The sequence below is a fragment of the Macrobrachium nipponense genome, chromosome 23, assembly GCF_015104395.2.
Source record: "Macrobrachium nipponense isolate FS-2020 chromosome 23, ASM1510439v2, whole genome shotgun sequence".
Lineage (NCBI taxonomy): Eukaryota > Metazoa > Arthropoda > Malacostraca > Decapoda > Palaemonidae > Macrobrachium > Macrobrachium nipponense.
Genome location: NC_061090.1, coordinates 41,744,690 through 41,767,189, shown reverse-complemented (window position 1 = coordinate 41,767,189; position 22,500 = coordinate 41,744,690). Strand labels below are relative to the sequence as shown.

General features: G+C 38.0%; 1 protein-coding gene across 1 annotated transcript in view; it reads right to left on the bottom strand.

Annotated features, from left to right (window-relative positions):
• Window positions 1-21,877: 21,877 nt before the first annotated feature.
• Window positions 21,878-22,500, bottom strand: part of LOC135197700 (uncharacterized) — a 1,375-nt gene continuing 752 nt past the window's right edge. Inside the window, exons 2-3 of the mRNA XM_064224731.1 lie at window positions 22,152-22,500; window positions 21,878-22,046 (exon numbers count right to left, since the gene is read on the bottom strand). The exon at window positions 22,152-22,500 is cut by the window's right edge and continues 113 nt beyond it. Coding sequence (XP_064080801.1) covers window positions 21,878-22,046; window positions 22,152-22,500 — 518 coding nt within the window. The remainder of the gene's footprint in view (window positions 22,047-22,151) is intronic.

Genomic DNA, 22,500 nt, shown 5'->3' with positions numbered 1-22,500 from the left:
AGGGGGAATTTCAGTGGAATTGTAATGGCATTTTGACAGGGGATATTTGAAAGCTTTCTGAATGAGTGGCGGAGGGGAAATTAATCTTGTTTAATCATTAGACATTTCCAGTAGAAAGTGGAAATAAAGAATCGCCCTTCCGCGGTACCTTCTGATTGGCTGCTATCGTTGTGTCGTTCGCAATTATTACATTTGACAGGAGTGAATGCATATTGTCAGTGTAGATCTTTGAATGTTTACTCAGTTTCTTTCAGTTTTTGATCCAAGTCATAGATTTGCAGTCAGTCGCATGTTACGAAAACTTCATATACTGAAATTCTCCTCCTTTGTAATGTTATGTCTCTATGGTATTATATTTGTAGGTTTATGCACATACATATATGTTTAAATAGTGTGTTTATTAAGAAAAGAATATCAATGTTGGTTGATGTTTACCGTTATCCTTTGGGAATCTTTCTCCACAGAAAAAAATGAGATGCCCAAAAAAATTGTGTATGGGTCTTTGGTTTCTAAAGTGATGAAAGCCTTCATAGAGAAATACAAAGAAGTTCCAGTGTTATGCTACGGGTCGGAAGGAATACATTACGACACAAAGCTCGCGAAATCGATGTATGTCTTTATGCAGCAAGAAAGACTGTGGCAGTCAAGCTCTATTAGAATCGAACACAACCACACCTTAATTGTTCTTTTAGTTTTTGAAGTCCCCATAAACCTTATCACTCATTGCCTTTACTACGTCATACATGTAGGTATAGAGGTAAATAATAATCTAGTACATTATGAAGGAAGCGGCTGCCCCCGACTTGTGTTAGAGATAACAGCAATCGAGGAAACGGATGCAGGGAGAGAAATCCTGTTTGGCAAAGACTTTGTGCCTCATCTCTGTTAATAGACGGGGCGAAAGGAAGACCGGGTAAATTTATTTTGAAGTAGTGAACAATTAGCACTGCATGCAGAAAAGGAGAGGAGCTTTGCAGAATACTCATAACATTTCAGTTTCGTGAATATGACTTCTCAGATTAACCCCCAAAAATTACAGAAGGCATAAGTTCAATAATTTAGTCAATTAAACATAAGTCTGAAATTAAGGTAGACTCAGGGATACGGCGTTCAGAGATTTCCTGCCCTGGTCTAGGCTAGTCAAAGAAACTACGAATATATATTATTCAAAATAATGGTTGAAAGCGAAAAGTTTTATATACGGCAAACGATTGAATGCGTTTCTGACCATGGCTACAACAAGAAGGCTTTTGACGAAGGTAATCAATTAGAGAAGTTAAAGTAAAGAGGAAAACACCTCGGAAAGTTATCCACAAAACTAATCGCAATAATACAGAAAGCTAGAAAAATTTTAAAGAAATACTAATCAGGACGTCTGGTTTAGTAAAATCTATTACCATGCCTTTTAAGGGACCTTGGAAATGACATGTGGAAGACATAGAGTTTCTAAGGAAATGAAGAGGTGCGAGATCGGATTTTCACAGCGAGTCTAGTTTTATTTCATTGGGCATTAATTCATCATTTAGATACCCTACACGAAAACCTACTAAAACATCCGAGAAACAGATTGGGCTCGTCCTTGAAAAATTACTCTGTTATTTTCTTTTTATCAGCAAACTCAATTTTTCATCTTTCAGTCGCAAAATCAGCATTCAAATGATTTCAGAATGACCATGAAGAAGCCTGTGTTAATTAAGTATCCTCGAACAGAAAGTGGCATTATATTATTCAACACAGTAAATGAATGCCACCAGTTTTCACAAAGCTTAACCTAAAGAAGGAAATATGTCTGCCTTGAAACTCTGCGCTGCTAGTTCCAGGTTGTGGCACGAACCCCGTAAAAGCTTATTTTTACCACCATGCCCCTGCAGATCTCGCTGTAAAAATGTAATTGTACGACAATATCAAACACCTTCCTTTAGATTATCAGTGTGTGCTTAACATAATAATCGCCTCGTGCTTCTAACCAGTACGTATTTTAACTACACTTTTTTTTCAATTCTCACCTATTTCAGATGATCTGTGGTTTTCATATGTGTGTTTTCGAAAGCAACTAAGCGCCTCAGTGGCGTGATCGGTATGGTCTTGGCCCCCCACCTCGGTGGCCGCGAGTTCGATTCTCGGGAACTCCCCTGAGTGGTTAGAGACGTGTATTTCTATAAGAAAGAAGCTCACTCTCGACGTGGTTCGGAAGTCATGTAAAGCCGTTGGTCCCGTTGTTGAATAAACGTAAAAACACCAATACAAACAAGCCAAATCAAAAGCATCTAGTTAGGTTATCTATATGTTTATGCTAAATCGTTTGATTTTAACACTTTATGATAACAAATCATTTTACAAAAGCTCTTTCAAATATTTCATTGAAAATACATACGCTATCACTAAAAACACTGACATATCAATCTGTATTATGCACACTAACAAATGGTACTCGTCCTATGAAGAGAGATAATTGACAATTGTGTTCAGTAGCAATTCAAAGCCGAAGTTACCTTGACAAACAATAACAGTTACTTGAAAATACAATCCGTATCAATTGAGGAGCAATCCTTTTAACCAGAATCAAAAAGTTTAAAAGTGGGGCTCATAACCCTTTACACTGGAAGGCGTCTAGTTTTTTTTTTAATCCTTATTGTAATTCATACAGTAGCCAATGCATTGCCAACATTGCGATTAAACTTTCTCACTTGAAATAGTTTACTTTCTATTACTTTCATTTAAGACGGATCAGTACTATGTGAGCGCAAGCGTTTATACATACTTCCTATTGTATAAAGTGTACATAGAGCGAATTGGATATTAATGTTTGTGAATGTAAAAAATTTCACGGTGATGTAATATATATATATATATATATATAGATATATATATATATATATATATATATATATATATATATATATATATGTGTGTGTGTGTGTGTGCCGCTTAGGTTAAAAGGAAAATTTCACAAGACGGTGGTAAGAACAGCAATGCTGTATGGTACGGAAACAGCAAGCATGAGAAAAGCAGAGCAGAAGAAGATGGATGTGGCAGAAATGAGAATGCTTAGTGGATGTCGGGGTAACAAGAGTGGATAGGATCAGAAATGACTACATAAGGGGGTCAACTAAGGTGGTGGAAGTATCAAAGAAAGTGCAGGAGGGGAGGCTGAGATGGTATGGACACCTGTTGAGGAGAGATGAGGACCACGCTGGGAGACATACTATGGGGTGGAGGTGCAAGGAAGGAAGAAAAAGAGGGAGACCAAGAAAGAGATGGAAGGACTGTGTGAGAGGAGACTTACATGAGAAGGGAATTGATGAGGCAGAAGCACAAGATAGAAATAGATGGAAACGGCTCATCCGAAACGGCGACCCCATATAAAAATGGGAACAAGCTGGGAAGAAGAAGAAGATATATATATGTGTGTGTGTGTGTGTGTGTGTGTGTGTGTGTAGTATATATATATATATATATATATATATATATATATATATACATATATATATATAAAACTTTTTGTGAGCTCACAAAAAGTTTTAGTGTTGCTATTAATGAAAAAGAAATGCCTAAAAATATACTTAGCTTACCTTATTTTCGTGGATTTGAAACCATAAAATCAATATTTAAATTGTTTAATGTTAATGCAGTGTTCTCTTATAACAATACCATTCAAGATATCCTAATTAAGAATAGTCCCGTAACAAATAACAACATCATTTACAAAATTCCTTGTAAGGATTGCCCATCGTTTTACGTTGGTCAGTCAAGTAAAAATTTATGTGTACATATAAAGCAGCATATGTATTCAGTTAGAACAGCCCAGACTTCAAATGCACTGTTTATCCATCTGAGTGAAAAATCTCATTGTATTAATTGGGGTGATACCTCGGTTGCTAGATCTAATGATTATGTTTCAAGAAATTTACTGGAATCGGCAATTATACAAATCACTAATAAAAACAACCTAAATCTTAATCTGGGAATGTACCATTTGGACCCATATATTTGTAAGATGTTTATGAAGGACCTTAAAATAAATGAACAATTAATGAATTAGTCCCACATGTATTTAGTTATTATTTCTTCCTCTCTCTCTCTCTCTCTCTCTCTCTCTCTCTCTCTGGTTCGATATTTTCTCTCCCTCTTACTCTTGCTCGAAATATATATATTTATATTTTCTTTCGTCTTTTCATTAATAATAATTTTTGGGGGGGAAAATTTGTGTAAAAATTCATGATATTAAATTGTATATGCTCCCGTTTTTTTCAAAATGTACTGTTTTCTGGGAGAATCACTTGTTTACTGCGTGTATCATTCAAGGTGGGGCTACCCTCAGGCGGCTCCTCCTTTCTGTAGAGTGAAAATCGCCCTTATTGCTTGCTAATCTTGTCGTGTCAGTTTGTGTATTAAGCTTTCTTTTGACTATGTTGTTCTCTGTAAAATCAGTTTGCCTCAGTAAAGGGTCCGAACAGGACCGATATATATATATATATATATATATATATATATATATATATATATATTATATATATATATATGATATATATATATATATATATATATATATATATATATATATGTATATATATATATTTTGTTCCAGATTTAAGCTAGAACCAAGAAAAAAATAAAGTCTTTAACCCAAGTTTAATGCATCTATGTTGCCTCTTCCGCTTTGGAGGAATCCATTCTCCTGTCTTTTGAAAAAGCTATCTCTTCTCCCATTAGTGCTTGGAATTAACCCCTACAGGGACTGAAGGCAGGGCTTACCAGGAGAAAGCTTCAAAAGGCCTTGAACCCAGGAGTGGAGTCCTCAGAAGAAGACCAGACCTCGGCGAGGTCAGACACCTGGCTCCTTACCAGACGCTGCTGCCCTACCCCCCTCCCTCCCTCCTGGGCCTGGCTTTCCCATGCTTTGGGAAGCCCAAGTATATTTTAAAACTCCATAGTGCTGAGACATCACAGAGAAGAATTCCAGCCTCGTCCATAAGGTACTGTAAGGGAAATTCCATTTCAACCAGGGAATTGTTTTTACCTTTATCTGTATTTCATTTCCTTTTTCCAAGGCGACTTTGTACAGTTTTCATTCCCCCCCGCCATCTGGGCTCAATTCTGTAATTACTCCCCTGTGATACTAGTAACATCCCCCTAGTGAATTTAAGCCACAAAATAGTTTCTGCTGTGTAAATTTCCCAGTCATTTCATTCCCCCCATGAGTGGCCTTTTGAGTGAAATTAGTGAGTAACGTTCACCCTCATGTGCTTCCCTGCCCTATGCCTATGTCCTCTATTTGCAGACAAATGCTGTGCCTGGGTGTGGTAGGAATTGGAAATCCTTTGAAGCTTGCAATTTTGATCCGTTGCACAATTTTCCTAAAACGCTGTGGCTGGACTGCTCCCTCCACGTGCTCGGGTGGGCTGAAAGGCAGTCCCTGCCCCTTGTGTTCCTGGACCTCTGTAAATTTCTGTAAATATAGTGCTTGTAAAACTAGAGTCCAGCTTTTATGTAAATTCCTCACTCCTCAGTAAAATCGGCCTTATGCCTGAGAAGTTTAGTTTTTCAGTTTTTTTTTTCTTTGTTCAAACCCCTCGTCCTCCAGTCAAGGCCTAAATTTTCAATGTAATTGTATTTCTGGGAGGAAACGAGGTGGAATTTTGAATAATATATATATTATATATATATATATATATATATATATATATTATATATAAAAATATATATATATATTATATATATATATATATTACGGGGTTTCGATTTGTCAAAGTTCCTCGTTGGACGAGTCAGTTACGTGCTCGACTACCAATCTCAGAGTCTGGGTTCGATTCCCCGTTTTGCTAACAAGGACTCAAAGGAATTTATTTCTGGTGATAGAAATTAATTTCCCGATGTGGTTCGGATTCCAGAATAAGCTGTAGATCCGTTGCTGAGTAACCAATTGGTTCCTAGTCACGTAAAAATATCTAATTCTTGGGGCCAGGCCAAGGAGAGTTGTTCATCAGCTCAGTGGTCTGGTGAAACTAAGGTATACTTAACTTTTTTCGATCCGTCAAGGTGAACCTTACGAATTAAAACAAGGTTGAGCACTGCAATCCATTCAGGAAAAGGTCCCTTCACCCCTGATGTTGCATTTTTGTCTCGCTTAAAAATTAATCACTTATTGCCAGACGAATGAACAAACTGCATGGCCGAGTTAAGGAAATGAGAGCACTAAGATGTGTTGAGAAGGCTAAACCTCTTTTATAGGCAAGTCTTATTGACTCCATTCTTGATTTTCATGGAATTCATCTGAAAAGTATAGTGCCTCCCATTCTTTCAAATCCTTTTTATAATGCCAGTCTTCCATCTACCTGTTCTCTACATATTTTTCGCTCCGATTCTACGATTTTCAACACGTACCCTCACAGCATATTTGGAATCGTGTAATTCATTGAAGTCTATTGCATTGCACTAAAATCTTGGTTTCTACCATTTTTCTTTATTACTTTATTATTTCACTGGCTGTAGCACATATTCGGTCATTTTCACAGTTAGGAAATTTTGTTTTAGCGAGCAGTGGTCAGTTTGAGAATTTATGATGAACGTTTTATCATGCTACAGTTTTGTTATTGTAAGATAGGTAGAAAATAGGGTGACTGGAATCATTTATCATAAGATACACTTAGAATTGTAAGTCATATGATTTCGTACTTTTGTTTACCTGTTAAAGAATAACGCATTTTACGCAGAATGGCGTAGGTGAATGGATCTTGATGAACGTGAGTGAAAGTATTCAGTGGGTAACAACCTCCAGAGTGTTAGCTATGAGCAGACTTTAATCTTGATTTGATGATTATTTGGTACAGTGGAAATCATGTCGCCTAGTTCTGATCCTAAGTGTTCTAAAGTATACGTAATACATCCGGCAAGGCCACGCCGTAGATTCAGTTATCAAATCCATAGCAGCTCAGTTATCCACTGGAGGTATGTTGTCAGTAATACGCTTATTGTCTTGTAACTTTCCAATGGACTGAATATCAGTCACCATGGGGTGACGAGCTGTGTTTTCTCAGAAGAGAATTGGTTCTTGAAAATGAAAGGAAACGAAGCTAATCAGAGCTCTTTGGTGCTGAAGATACTGATTGTCACTGTCAGACTGATTTTCCGCACAAAGTAAATCTACAGATTTCAAAGGAAAAAGAAGTAAAACGTCGTATGATCAGTTTCTAAATATTATTTGGCATCATTACTAATCACATTGGAGACGATGCTCGTGCCAGATTTCCATTGTATTAATGTAACCTATTAAATTAAACTTTTCATAATATACAACTTTTGCTGAACCAGATTCTTTCGGAGTAATGTCAGAATAATGAAAAAGTTTAAAGAACGCGCATTAATCTCTTTCCGGTTAATAGGTGTCATCTTTTGAATCTTCTGAATGATGACAAAACGTAAATTTTCTCACTGCCGCTCTTTTGTTTAGAAGAGCTGCTTTGACATCGGCGTCGGTGTCAGCATCCGCACCTCAACTAAACGATAATGGAAGCACTAAAGTGTTCATGTCTCCTTTTATCATAATGCGCACCTACTACCCATATGCTCCATTTGTCCCCGGTGTGCGAACTCGGGGGAGGGCTTCTTTGCGCACAATGAAATGATGGGTCAAATTTCAGATGCTGAACTTTCAGTGGGAGTTTTTAACAAGATAGATGTGAAAGGCTTTTTTTTGCCTAATACTAAGGTTATTGGTGTAAAAAATGCATAAGGGTAATAGGAGATAGATGGTGATGTATGAAACCTGCTTGTTATTTATTTTTTTTGAACACTTGATTATAAGCACACTTTCAGTGCATGTGAGAACGGGGTGACTTTGGTTAAATTTAAGAGTATCAAGAACACCTTACTCGGAACCAAAGATGACCTTCAAGTAGAATATATTGCTTTTAAAGATACCTGAGGAACCTGAAGTACAGCAATGCTCAAGAAAGACAAAACTTAAAACCTGGAAGTATTTTCTTACTAAATCCACCGACACATGGATGCACGCCATCACGTTACATTAAAAGCTTCGGAAAACGTGTAAACGTGTTTCATCAGCATATGCTGCAGCATATGCTGAACTGTCCCTTACGGGAATGGAATTATGAAAAAGGATAATAGAATCAGGTTTTCAGAGAAAAATGAAGCAGCGACAGATATATTAAATATGATGTTGCAAAGCTTAACTGTATTTCGTCGGTGTGTTGGATTCACTTATAAAGATAGAATGTAGTTTTTCTACAGCTAATACTTGTTACAGGCCAGATTAAGCTCCAATACCGTTTGTACGTGACTATTTGTGTATTTTAGAATATTTTCATTATAAAGGGAGTTACATTGTGTCCATACTGTTTGAGAGAAACATTTCGTTTTTCTGAACAGAGTTTACGCAGGATTATCCTTTGTTTGGGGATTATCATGAAGCACTACATTGCAGATTTTACAAGAGGCTTTGTGTCTGTATGTATTTACGCGCTCATTAAACGTATACGTAAATATTTATATATTCATATTTGTATGTATATACATATATATAAATATATATAGATATATATATATATATTATATATATATATATATATATATATATATATATAGATTTTGTTTGCTTTTACATACTTTATATATATGTGTAAAAATCCAAAACATATAAGAAGCAATTAATAGAAATGGATGGAGAAAGTTGACTCGAACAGCCAACCCTGCCATACGGTAGGATAAGAAGGTCGAAAGAACAAGGAAAACAGGACACATAGTACTATATATATATATATATATATATATATATATATATATATATATATATATATATATGGATGGTGTGTGTGTGTGTATGTAGTATGATATATATGTATATTATAATATATATAATATATATATATATATATATATAGATATATATATATATATATATATATATATGTTTTATATATATATATATATAATATATATATATATATATATATATATATATATCATATATCATGTACATATATAAGTATGTGTTATAATATATATATATATATATATATATATATATATGACCCCGACCTAGGGTCGCGTGGGATTCTTAAGTTACTGTTGGGTCATGCAGAAATCAAACGCTCAGTGATTAATTTAACACCGGTATATTCTAATGAATTTACACAAGGGCCCGAGTGAAATGAACTTATATCTATAGTACCGGCGGGATTGAGACCGAGCGAGGAACCGGCAGAGGGCACGAGGGGGAAACGGCACGTCCACCCATTTGCTTGACCGACGGCTCACTCCCCACCCTCAAGGAGACGGCTTGGTTTCCTCTCTCCTCAATACCCCCCAGAAACCCCCGATATATTGCTTCTAGGCCATGATTGGGTCTGGCACCTGTCCTTAGGTCTATTGACCAATGGGTGCCAATATAGGTGACGCCAAAGAACCAACGAACTTTTGGGGGGGATGTTTGGGGGGAGGTGACGCTTTCTTCATCTGAGAGAGAATGACCGTTAACGACCTCATGGCGTCTTGTAAGATGTTCCGATATTCTAGGGAAGTTGTTTATAAGCCCTCTAGAACTTATGGCTTTACCTCACTCCCTCCCCAAACTCCTTTGCGTCCTCGCAAAGTATTAGTTTCCGCCTTGTCCCATCTCGAGTCGCTCTTTTCTCAAGGTACTGATTTATTCTTAAATTCAAATTAACTATTCTTAAAGGGGGCCATTTGACGTGTGTACAAACCAAAGGTTACAAGTAAATTGAACACGTCTTACAACATCATAAGATCTTTAAAAAAAAATTAACTAATAACATCACTCTTGCCTGGAACAGATCAAAACCAAAAAAAAGAAATCATTCAATAACTTCAGGTTCATAATCAAAACAAAATGGTGAAAAAAAAAAAAAGACAGAAAATTTTACACATTCAGCCACTGCCCTTGGTAATCACGACACATGGCATCCATTTTTAATGACATTGTATCACGTTAATCTATTAAATTTCTTCAAAATAACAAAAACATAATTTAAACATACACAGAACAAAAATAATGCAATGGAATTTTACGAAAATAAAAAAAAATCTTCCTGGAACATCAATGTGCATTTACTACTATCACATAAAAAAAATAAAAAAATAACTAAAGAACCATAGAAATAAATATGGAAATTCAGGCACAAACAACAAAAATTTCATCATCTGTGAAAATCAAAAAAAGCTTTACAAGCATTAGTGTAATTTATGAAAGATAAAATAGGATGGAATCGGTGTTGCGACAAATTTAACACAAATAAAAAACAACAAATCAAAATAATAAAATAACGTACAAAGCAACATAACCACATCAAAACAGAATTACACATAAGAATATGATCCACAGGTAATAACATTTGTTCTGAAAATAATTTGGACAAGTTATATCAAACAACATGAATTCGTGACACATTACAATCTGATCGAGATAACAAGAAATAAAATAAAAAAAATAAACAACTGGTATGATTCTGGATCCTAGGCAAAGACGTGGGTTGGCATTTACAAACTCTGTTCACTGACCCCTTTCATTTACTTTGAAATAGCATTTACTTATGACAAATAGGCTCGGGAGCTCGGTCTTGTGCTCTCGGCCGGGCGCCCACTTGCGCACCGATATTTTCCCACTGGCTCGTTCCCTCCCAGGTACCCGGCCAACCTCGGGTTACGGATACTGGTTGGTTGGTGTGGTAAACCAAACGTCTTGACGTATACTGCGTGCGACAGGTGTTTCTCGCTTTGTGCTTCTAGTACATTTAAGTGGAATAAGCCAGTATTTCGATTAATTTCTTTCACAGATATGATCTCCAACAGGCAGGTTTTATCCACCATCCTATCCATGGGTGGGAGCGTATATACGCATCCACGAACACAATAATACTTGTATTACCCTGGCGCCGCAGGGAGTGGTCTCACCACATTTAATGCTCACGATAGAATTTAACAAGTACCACTTCGAGTGCCCTAATAAGGGACTTTTCTATGCCTGTATGCCTGCCGTAAGGATTTACATAAATAAAATGGATGGCTCTTTAAATAAAAAAAATACTTAACAGGTTGCTTTTCCATCGTATTAAACACACGATAGTTACTTACAAATCTAGTTATGTCTCAAATCATGCCATCCAAAAGAAGTGCTCTAGGGCTCTTCTAAGAGAATCTTTCTATGCCTACATGTCTAGCATAAGTGCCAACATGATCTATGTGTATATCTGTCTCTACTAAGGCTCGAGGAAGAAACGACTGGGCTCGGATATCAGTGGCCCTTTTTTCCCTATTTACTTAACATGACGTCTTTCACAATGAAAAACACGTTTTTTTTTTTATAAATGCACAAAATTCGGGAACTCGTTACTCTCACCTTCCACACAAGCCTTAATCTGACTAATCCAAGCTTTAGACACCTGACTTTCAACCAATTCTCGCACACTCCAACTACAAAACCAACCACACCACAATTTAAGCTCCGGGCCGGGCAATTTATATTTCTGGAATCCCCCGGACGGAGTTCCACCTGCATTTAACCAGCTACCGCCTCGGGCACTCCCATTCATCTGAGAGTGCTTGCGAATTTCCCGCTTTCGCGCGTCGCGCTTACGTTTGATTGACTGTCATTGTTCGGTACCGTCGCGACGTTGCTGGCACTATGCCTGCAGTGCCTGTGCCACCAACGTCACGAGGTTTCTTTTGTCGTTCCTCCCTGCGCCCTGTAGCACGAGTTGTTACTCTTAATGATGTTCCTGGAGAGGGCATCAGCACCCTATTACTTTTCCCTGGGATATGTTCAATCTTTATGATGTCAAACTCTAAAATTCGCTCGATCCATCGAGCTTGGCGATTTGTAATCTCGCTCTTATTAACAGACATGTTAATGGTTGATGATCTGTGAAAAATCTTTATGTCCCAGCAAAAAATAACGGTGTCTCTCCAGCAACCATAAGACCGCCAAAGCCTCTCGATCGAAGGTACTATAATTATTCTCTGCCCTTTTTAATGCTCGTGATGCAAGACAAACTGGTCTTTCATTACCTTCATCGTCAATCTGGGAGATTACTCCTCCTATCGCAATATCACTTGCGTCTGTGGTCACAAAAAAAGGGCGATCAAACCTCGGATAAGCCAAGAGTTCGTCGCTCATTAGTGCATCTTTTCATTTCTGAAAAGCTTTCTCCTCCTTCTCACCCCATTGGAAATCAGGTTGCTTCCTTAATGCATCTAACGGTCTTGCGTTCTGTCCAAAATTTCTAATGAACTTCCGACAGTAACCCGCCGCGAGTCCGAGGAAGCTGGCTACATCCATCGCATGTTTTGGTCGTGGGAATTCTTTCATTGCTACAACTTTATCGGCACAAGGCTTAAGGCCTTCCGAAGTTACTAGGTGCCCCAAAAATTCTACTTCGACCTGGAAAAACTTAAATTTTTCTAAATTTATTTTCATTCCATGACGCCTTAATGCTTCCAAAACTTGTATCAGGTTGCCTTTATGCTCCTCTACAGTAGCACCAACTACAATGATATCATCTAAATATACAAAAACTCACAATGCTAATTATAGAGGCTAAAACGCGTATCATTACTCGTGAAAATGAGCTGTAAGATATTCAACCTGAAGGGAAGGCAATTATATTCATATAGCCGATTGCTATAAAGGCCGTTTTCTCTTTACTTTCATCATCAAGGCAAGCCTTGAGATCCAATGTGGCGAAAAACTTACTCTCCTTTACTTTAAATAAAAGCACTTCGATCGAGGGCAATGGATAGGCATTTTCCTTGGTAATGGCAATTAGCTTCGTATTATTACTTAACTAAAATTATCGTTATTTTATTTTATTTTATTTATTTCTTTTTTTATTTGTTTATTTACTCATTTATTCATTTATTTTTCCCCTTTTAATTATTTTTTTTGTTTTTTTTTCTCTCTTTACCTAACCCGGGGCATTGACCAGTGATCTTAAATGGACTCGTATCATTAGTACTTGAAAAGAATAACAATCTGGTTTAACTACGAGAATCTCAAAGAGGTCAACACTCAGGTAACTACTACTAATAACAATAAATTTAACATTAAACACTATTGGTGGTGTTCTCTGACAACCACTTTGGCTATTGAGGAGAGGCTCTAGGGGGGGGGGGCGGGGGGGGGGCGGGTTTGGTCTCCTACCCTCAAGGTGGAGGACTTGAAAAACCGACAATAAAAATGAACAAAATAAAAGAAAATCCATCTACAGTTTCCACAAAACATTAAGCAAGCAATATCAGTGAATTGGTTACTACTCATTGACTCTAATAAGAACAATTCGTAATTAAATTACTCAAACTGCAATCACAGATAAATCACAAAAGGGTTCAGTTACCACAAATCTGATTAAAAAAAGAAATCGACTAATCACTAGTTGATTGTTTACATTATTCCTGATAAAATAAAATTTCTCAGACAAATTACTTGAATAACTTAAAAAATTCGAATCAAAAGGCCATATTCCTAATAACACATAACAGACAATAAAACTAATCACAAAGCCTTTTGATAATATAATATTTACAAAAAAAAAAACTTTAAACTACGTGAATAAAACAAAACCAAAGAAACTTGTTTTCATTGCGGGTTGCCCACATTTTTCATACCCATACTGTTTAAATTCTTCACAAAGACCCCCACTGACAATTATTCACGCTGGTCAGTAATTACTCTCCTCGTGTCCCCCTTGTGCCAAGGAGGATCCCAGCTGACCCTCCTTCCTCCCTCCACGTCGCCGTCCCCTTCCTCTTGAGGGGAGGGGAGGAGTGTCTTGCTACACTCCCTTGCTGTCGTCAGCCGCCATCCGACGGCTGTCAGCTTTTCTTACTTCTAACAGCTTGGTCTATACCAGACGAAGCTTACAGCTCACACTCCCCCATCCATCCTGAAGGTGAATACCGTCTCCTCAACGGCTAGAGGGGCTCGGGGAGGGGAAGGAGGAAAGTGACCCATCTCCTCCGACCCATTCCCGCTCTTGAGAGTGCTGTCCTGTAGGGGGAGTCCCCTACTCCGACAGTCTCACTCTGCTACTCTTCGGGGGGGAGAACTGGTATCCCTCCCGCTGCCCAACAGGGTTTCTCCTGTTCTCTTGGGCGCACACAGCTGACTCCAGGCACTCTTCTTTCCCTTGGCGGGAAAGACTTTTGGCGGGCGCTCATTTGCTGTCCGCCATCTTTGCTCCGTTCTTTGTCATCGCCGATGGTCTGCGAAGGCACTGCTGATCACTGTGCTGACGATCACCTCCTTCCACTTGCTATCGTAACCAGCGTCTGGCTGGTTTTTTATTTGGGGAGTGCAAATCTTCACTCCAATCATACGACACTCGTCCTTTCTGTCTTTCCCTCGCTTATACACTGCATACAGTTTTTCTAGTCTGTTGACCGTTTTATGCACAGCTCGTGTGTGCGTGTATTTGCCCGTTTCACGATTTCTCGCGCTCGGTATTGCAATATAGCACGCCGACTTTCTTCGCTATCGACCGCTCGTTACTTTGACATTTAGTTACGTGAAGGCAAGCTCGAATTTGCTTAACGTATCACTTCAACGTCGGCCCGGTTTTGTGTTGTTGTTTCATGTGACCGCTCGTCGTGTATTTCCGATCATAAAGGACACTGAACAATTTGTCACCGAATCCGCCGCCTCGAAAGACCCACAGATCGCTATATTTAACGTTTATTAGCGCTTTGTAGTGTACCACCCCACACCTGACACCAAAATTATGACCCCGACCTGGGTCGCGTGGGATTCTTAAGTTACTGTGGGTCATGCAGAAATCAAACGCTCAGTGATTAATTTAACACCGGTCTTTATATTCTAATGAATTTACACAAGGGCCCGAGAAATGAAATTGAAATTGAATTAATCTATAGTGCCGGCGGGATGAGACCGAGCGAGGAACCGGCAGAGGGCACGAGGGGGAAACGGCACGTCCACCCATTGCTTGACCGACGGCTCACTCCCCACCCTCAAGGAGACGGCTTGGTTTTCCTCTCTCCTCAATACCCCCCAGGAAACCCCCCGATATATTGCTTCTAGGCCATGATTGGGTCTGGCACCTGTCCTTAGGTCTATTGACCAATGGGTGCCAATATAGGTGACGCCAAAGAACCAACGAACTTTTGGGGGGGATGTTTGGGGGGAGGTGACGCTTTCTTCATCTGAGAGAGAATGACCGTTAACGACCTCATGGCGTCTTGTAAGATGTTCCGATATTCTAGGAAGTTGTTTATAAGCCCTCTAGAATGGCTTATATATATATATATATATATATATATATATATATATATATATATATATATATATATAGTATATATTTTTTTTTTCTTATAAACCTGAGGGAAAATTTTTAAACACGAGGGAGAATTCGTAAATATAAGGGAAATCTAAAGAAATAATGTAACGGCTTCATGTAAAGCGTAAAGTAAAAGGAAAACTTTGCTGTTGTGATGTTTTCAAGAACCCTGCGATATTTTTACTTGAGTTTTATTCCATTGTTTATTAACGACGTTTCGTAGAGGAAAATATGTCAATGTCATTTTAATGTCCTGCCAAAAGTGATTTATTGCCTGTCATACCTTGTCACATTCAGAGACCGGCCCTAAGCTGATAAACATAGATTTTGAGTTGAAACAGGGCACTTAAGGGACTACCGCCCTTTCTGCCATTGTGTTTCGGTTCTCTCAGACTAACTTCACGAGTTACCTTGACAGAGATTAGCCCCTTATATAGTTCATTAGATTTCACACCCTATCATGTGTGGTCTTTCAGACCTGACCTCTCACCCTCGCCTTGCTTGTTGCAGTATCCCACACAGTGGCTCCGCCTCCTTGCACTGCATTCCTTCCTACTGACCGAAATCTCTCGATCCAATTGAGCACCCAATTGTACCCTTTCTTACCATAGCCTTCTCTGCCAGCATTCAATGACCTCTCCAGGTACCTGCAAGGATTATCAGCGGAGATGGAAGGACCCAAAGAAATCTCCACCATTTTGACAGATGCCAGATACACACTTCCAGTGTCTCCTGAAAACTGGGTATATATATGGCCTGGCATGGCCCATCAAATCCACTCTGCCCTAGCCTGTACCCGCGGCACTACACCCGACTGAAGTGGAGTCATGCCCGAACCCAGCAATCTCAGCCAGCACCTCTTGTATACCTGAGTCCTGCCTTGGTGATGACCTACAGCTAGTTTACCCTACTACTACTCCGTCTGAAAGCAAGACTCTATCTCAAAGTCCAACCCGACATCCCTCTTTAAGCTGTCATACCTGAAGTACCTGGGCGCTGTCTGGTAAGGAGCTCTCTTTCTTTGATGCCTTGGTGAAGAACAGGAAGTAACCATAGTCCTTCCAATGACACCCTGGGTCTTTCTATGCATGTTTTGTCCACGGACAAAGGTAACTGACCTGGAAGTTGATTTGTCAGCCCTTCACATACTATTCCTTGCACTCATTCTTTGTTCCAAATGTTTCTCCTATTTCCTTACTTTTATTATTCCGTCTCCTTCAGAGACCCGCATGAGTTTATGCAATTGTGAAATTCTTCCGAAATCACTGTGGAAGTGATATTAGAACTCTACTACTTTTGCTAACAGTAATTTCGTGGTGGTAATGTAATACTAATCCTTTAATATCTCGTGTGTTTACTGCTGTCAGTATTTGTGTTACAACGTTACCTGTTTTGCAGATCCGTGTCGACTTCCCTCGTTGTGTGCTGCCTTCTGTAGTACAACAGAGCCACTTAACATTTTACTGCCAGTGCCAAATCTTGTGATAGTATTCCTGAGATTCCAATGGTAGCTTATTGCTATCAGCTTTAAGGGTTCAGTCCGTATTTTCATGCACCATATGTGATCATTAGATTTCGTAGTATTTTGTTTGCAACCCAGTGGCACATTTGTTTTGATATTGTGCATAGTAGTCATTAGTATTTCAGTGCCACAGAGCCAGACAGTGCTCTGTAATTTTACTCTTCTGATAACCTTATAGAATTATATTTGTAACTAGACATATTATGTTTACCTTCAATCCTTTTGAAAGTAATTTTAGTATTTTCTATTAAAGTCAGTTTTGATTCCAAAAGGTATTTTTGAGTAGAGCCATTTTTCTAGATTTCCCCAAAAGAAAATCATCCCCATTCCCTGCACTATACCAATATATATATATATATATATATATATATTATATATATATATATATATATATATATATATGTATATGTATATGCAGAAGCTAGGTACTATGTAGTACCTCTAAGTAAATGGGGATACGATCCACAATGATGTAAAATCCTTCTGTAGTTTAGAATATACATTTCTTGTACAGGAACTTATAGCTTTCGACCATCAGCTGTGGTCTTCTTCACTAAATTGTGATATATCACCTCAAGGAACTGACATGTAGGAGCACAAACATACTTTTTTTATAACATTTGAACCAATATAAATTAGGTAACAATATAGTTAACTATTATGAATGATCAGGCGGTTGAGCCCTCGTCCTTTCCAGAACTCGTCTTGATCTTCGTGGGGGAATGTTTCTGTTGTCAACTGCTTGTTCTATGCTGGTTGGGTGGTTTGTTGGAGAAATGGCCTGTGTGGAGTAAACAGGAGAGGAAGCAGCATCATCATTGGGACATATAATCCTAAAGTTTGAAATTTTCCCTTTTCTACATATCTCTTCACAAATAGCTGTGTTATCTGCAATTCCAGTATTTCCTGTAAAGGTCTCTTTTAAGGAAATTAACGCCAATTCTACTCATCTCAAAGTCCTGTCGTTACATGCAAAAAGAACCTTTGTACTTTTAAAATTTATTGTTTTTTTTTTTTTTTTTTTTTTTTTTTTTTGCATGTAACGACAGGACTTTGAGACGAGTAGAAGGGTCGTTAATTTCCTTAAAAGAGACCTTTACAGGAAATACTGGAATTGTAGATAACACAGCTATTTGTGAAGAGATATGTAGAAAAGGGAAAATTTCAAACTTTAGGAATATATGGCCAATGATGATGCTGCTTCCTCTCCTGTTTACACAGGTCATTTCTCCAACAAACCACCCATCCAGTATAGAGCAAGCAGTTGACAACAGAAACATTCCCCCACGAAGATCAAGACGAGTTCAGGAAAGGACGAGGGCTCAACCGCCTGATCATTCATAATAATAGTTAACTATCTTGTTACCTAATCTTTATTGGTTCAAATGTTATTAAAAAAAAAAGTATGTATGTGCTCCTACATGTCAGTTCCTTGAGGTGATATATCACATTTTAGTGAAGAAGACCACAGCTGATGGTCGAAAGCTATAAGTTCCTTTACAAGAAATATATATTTTAAACTTCAGAAAGATTTTACAGTGGAGGGCCACGAAGACGTCGAAACAATGGAAAGTAAGATTTTTTGCCTTTGCTCTAAATAGAGGCGGATCTAGAAATCTTTAATTGAGGGCGCACTTAGGATTATCATATGTACATGTAACCTTTACTCACATACGGTACACATTATGTCAATGTTTATATATGTATGCACACATATACAATCTTCTTATATATGTATGCACACATATACAATCTTCCATTTCATATCCATTGGGGGGAGCAAGTGACCAGGTGCCCAAGCTCCCCCTTAAATCCGCCACTGGCTCTAAAGCATTTTCAAGCAAACTCGATACAATGAAAGTAAGTATTACATCTAAGACTCAGTTGAAAAAAAAGAAAGAAAAAAAAAAAACAGATATATCGGTACGATCGAGGTAGCTCCTCAAGTTTTGAGTAGCTACCTTGGATTATTTCACGTGATACACCCGTGATCAAAGCTATACACATACAGGAATATATATATATATATATATATATATATATATATATATATATATATATATATATATATATATATATATATATATATATTATATATATATATATATATATTATATATATATCATATATATATATATACATATATATATATATATATACATATATATATATATATATATATATATATATATATATATATATATATATGTGTGTGTGTTTGTGTGTGTGTATATAATAAGAAATAAATGTGAGGTCCTTTCCTTGCCATGAATTCGCCAGACATTTCAACGAAGTTGCTGAAGATTTTGTTTCTCTTTCAGGGTAATTAGAGTCATTTCCACTGTGAGAATACTGTATATTGCTCTTCCATCAGGCTCTAATATTCGCATCAGTTTCTAATGCGAGTCTATGCCAAAGTGATTTGACGTGTTATTTTTGCAGGTATTCAGAAATTAATATTATAGTGAAAGTGATTAAGACACTATTCACAAACTGAGTTGTGCAAACAAACTTTCTCGTCAGTCAAACATCGAGAAACCCAGTAAAAAATTTAAAATTTTCTTATTTGCTCTTGTAGTATTCCCTTTAATGCAAACTTAAACTCCTCCATAACAAGTTGTATCAGCGGCTCGTCTATTTGCTATGGTTTGCCTACTGATCCAGACAAGTAGTAATCAAGATGTAAATGCTTTGCTGATGGTCTGCACTGCATACATTTATTTGCATCAATACATAGTAGAAGTTCCTCGCTGGAAGTGTGGTTTTCGCGCTCGGCTGCCAATTCGGTGGTCCGAAGTTCGATTCCCGGCTCTGCCAACGCGGAATCAGAGGAATTTATATCTGGTGATAGAAATTCATTTCTCGATATAGTGTGGTTCGGATCCCACAATAAGCTGTAGGTCCCGTTGCTAGGTGACCAATTGGTTCCTAGTCACTTAAAAGATATCTAATCCTTCGGGCCAGCCCTAGGAGGGCTGTTAATCAGCTCAGTGGTCTGGTAAAACTAAGATGTACTTAATACATAGTAGACGTAATGGAAATGTCACCACAATTAAATGACTAGAATGCCCTGGGATTCTAGTACCATCCGTAGGCAAACTATGCATATTTTTTCCTAAGTATATTGGGCATTGAATAAAACACTGAAGTATACTTTATTATTATATAATACATTACTTTCACACAATACCGGTAACAATATGCTGTGGCTGGCAGTTAAGAGGAAAGGTTCTTTAAGGTCACCGAGGCCGAGCTTAATCGGATCTGGCACACTCAAGATCTACGATATTCAGCACCGGACGGGTGAGCATCCGTTGGTCGCCCAGAAAACAATTGTCAAGGTTTCGGATCTTAACTTGAATTAACATTTTTGACACATATGTGTCTCTCAACCTTGTTTTCAGTGCTATTTGAAACATTAGTAAATATTTAGGTTTAAATTATTTCAACACGTGATGTATTTAGGAACTGAATGAATGTTGACGTGTAGTTTTCAAATGGTTTTCATCTTTTTGTCGGTACACAATAATAAAACAGTCTATAGGTTCAATTTTAGCCATAACGAATGAAATATATTTCTTACGTCCGATAAAGAATATCAGATTGTATCTTCGTAGAATATCTCAGTCGATTTTACAACAGATGTAGGATGCCTTGTACATCAAAAGTGTCTGAAGCTTATACTATTCTAGCTGTAATTTTGTACACATCTTACATTTGAGAAACTTGTAATAAATGTTTCAGCAAATGCCACACTAAAGTTAGTTATTGTTCGTAAGGCCTCATATATTTATAACTGATAAAATCAATGCAACCTGTTTTAAGACATTTATGCATCCTTTACTAGAATAGTTCTCCGATATGGATGCCTGCTTCCGCCAGAGATTTATCTCTTAAACTGAGCACTTCGTGGTGGTAGGCTTCTTTTTCATAATAATAGCAGTTATTACTTGGATCATCTGTCACTTTTTCATAATTTGTATTTAATAGAAAAATCTTTCACATTCACAGTTGATCCCCAATCCCCTTTTCCTGCTGCGAGTAACCGGATTCGCTGAACAGTAGCACCAGAATTTATTGAATGTGCCTTGCTGTCAAACTTCTCAGTTCCAGAGGTCCTTAATTCCTCACACCGTTGGCAGTTAACCCAACACTGCTTCTAACCTGTGCTATTGCTCCTTCATACATATCTTGGACCAACCACACATATTTCTCCGGTGTTCCCTTTACTCGCATGCACCTCCAATTCTCTTGGCGTGGGACTCTATCATATGCCTGTTTCAGATCTATGAATACTATGTGTAGTCCTTCCTGCTTCCCCCAGTGTTTTTCCATCACCTGTCGGAGGGCAAACACTGCATCTGTTGGTCCTCTTCCCTGGCATGCAATCAAACTGTTCTTCACCTACAGATGTTTCTTCCTTAATCCTTTGATCCATTATTTTTTCCCAGACTTTCATGGTGTGAGAAATGAGCTTTATTCCTCTGCAGTTTGCACAATCCTGGATGTCACCCTTCTCTTTATAGACAGAGACAATAAAGCTTTCTCACCATTCTTTTGGTATCTTTTCCTGACTGTTTATTGTCTTTCCTATATCCCACAGCATGTCTATTCCTTCTATTCCCCAGGCTTTTCCACACGTCTGCAGGAATTCCATCCAGTCCTACTGCTTTACCATTTTTCATCTTCTTTAGTGCCTTCTTTACTTCCTTCTTGCTACTAGTATGTCATACCAAGATTCTGGACTCCATCTTCAAAGAAATTTCTAGGATTTTCTTCATTTAACAGGTGTTCATAGTATTCTTTCTACCTCTTCTTTATCATATCCTCGTTGCATAAAACCACTCCATTCCCATCCTTAACCTGTTTTATATAGGAGTAATCTTTGGTGTTCATGTCCCTTGACTTTGCAATTCTGTGAATTTTTCTCTCCCCCTCAGGTGTTTCCAGCTCTTCGTGCATGTCATCCAATGCTCTTTCCTTTTCATGTGCAACTGCCCTCTTTCCTTGTTTCTTATGTCTTTTGTACATCTTATCCCAGGTCTGTTTTGCATCTTTTGGCTTTCACCGTCTCTTTCACTTCATCATTCTGCCACCAGGTTTCCTTATTGTCAGGAGGTTTCTTTCCAGATCTCTTTCCCAATGCCTCCCCACCCACTCTATCACCATACTGTTGTGATTCAACCATTCTTGCACTTCCTCTAGCAATCGAACTTCCCTCAACACTCTCTCCTTAAATTCCTGCTTCGCTTCATCAATTGTCAGCTTCCACCACTTGATTTTTGGTGGGAAATGTGCAGGCCTACCTTTTTCTGTGTTCATTATTTCCAAGTCCATTACCACCACCCGGTGCTGTGCTGCCATACACTCCATTTAAAATTTTACAGTTTCTCACCTCTCTCAGATGCAATCTTCTGTACATGAGGAAATCAATTTGATTTTCTTTTGCTCTACTCTTGTATATAATGCATTGATTTTCTTCTTTTTTTTCAAACCAGACGTTGACAAGACCGAAATCAAATGAATCTGCACAGTCCACAACTCTCTCTTCTTTGTCATTTCTATCTCCAACTCCCCAGCCACCATGCCCACTCTCAATACCTACTTTGGTCCTTCTTGCATGTCCATTCATGTCACCTCCAATAATTATCTCTT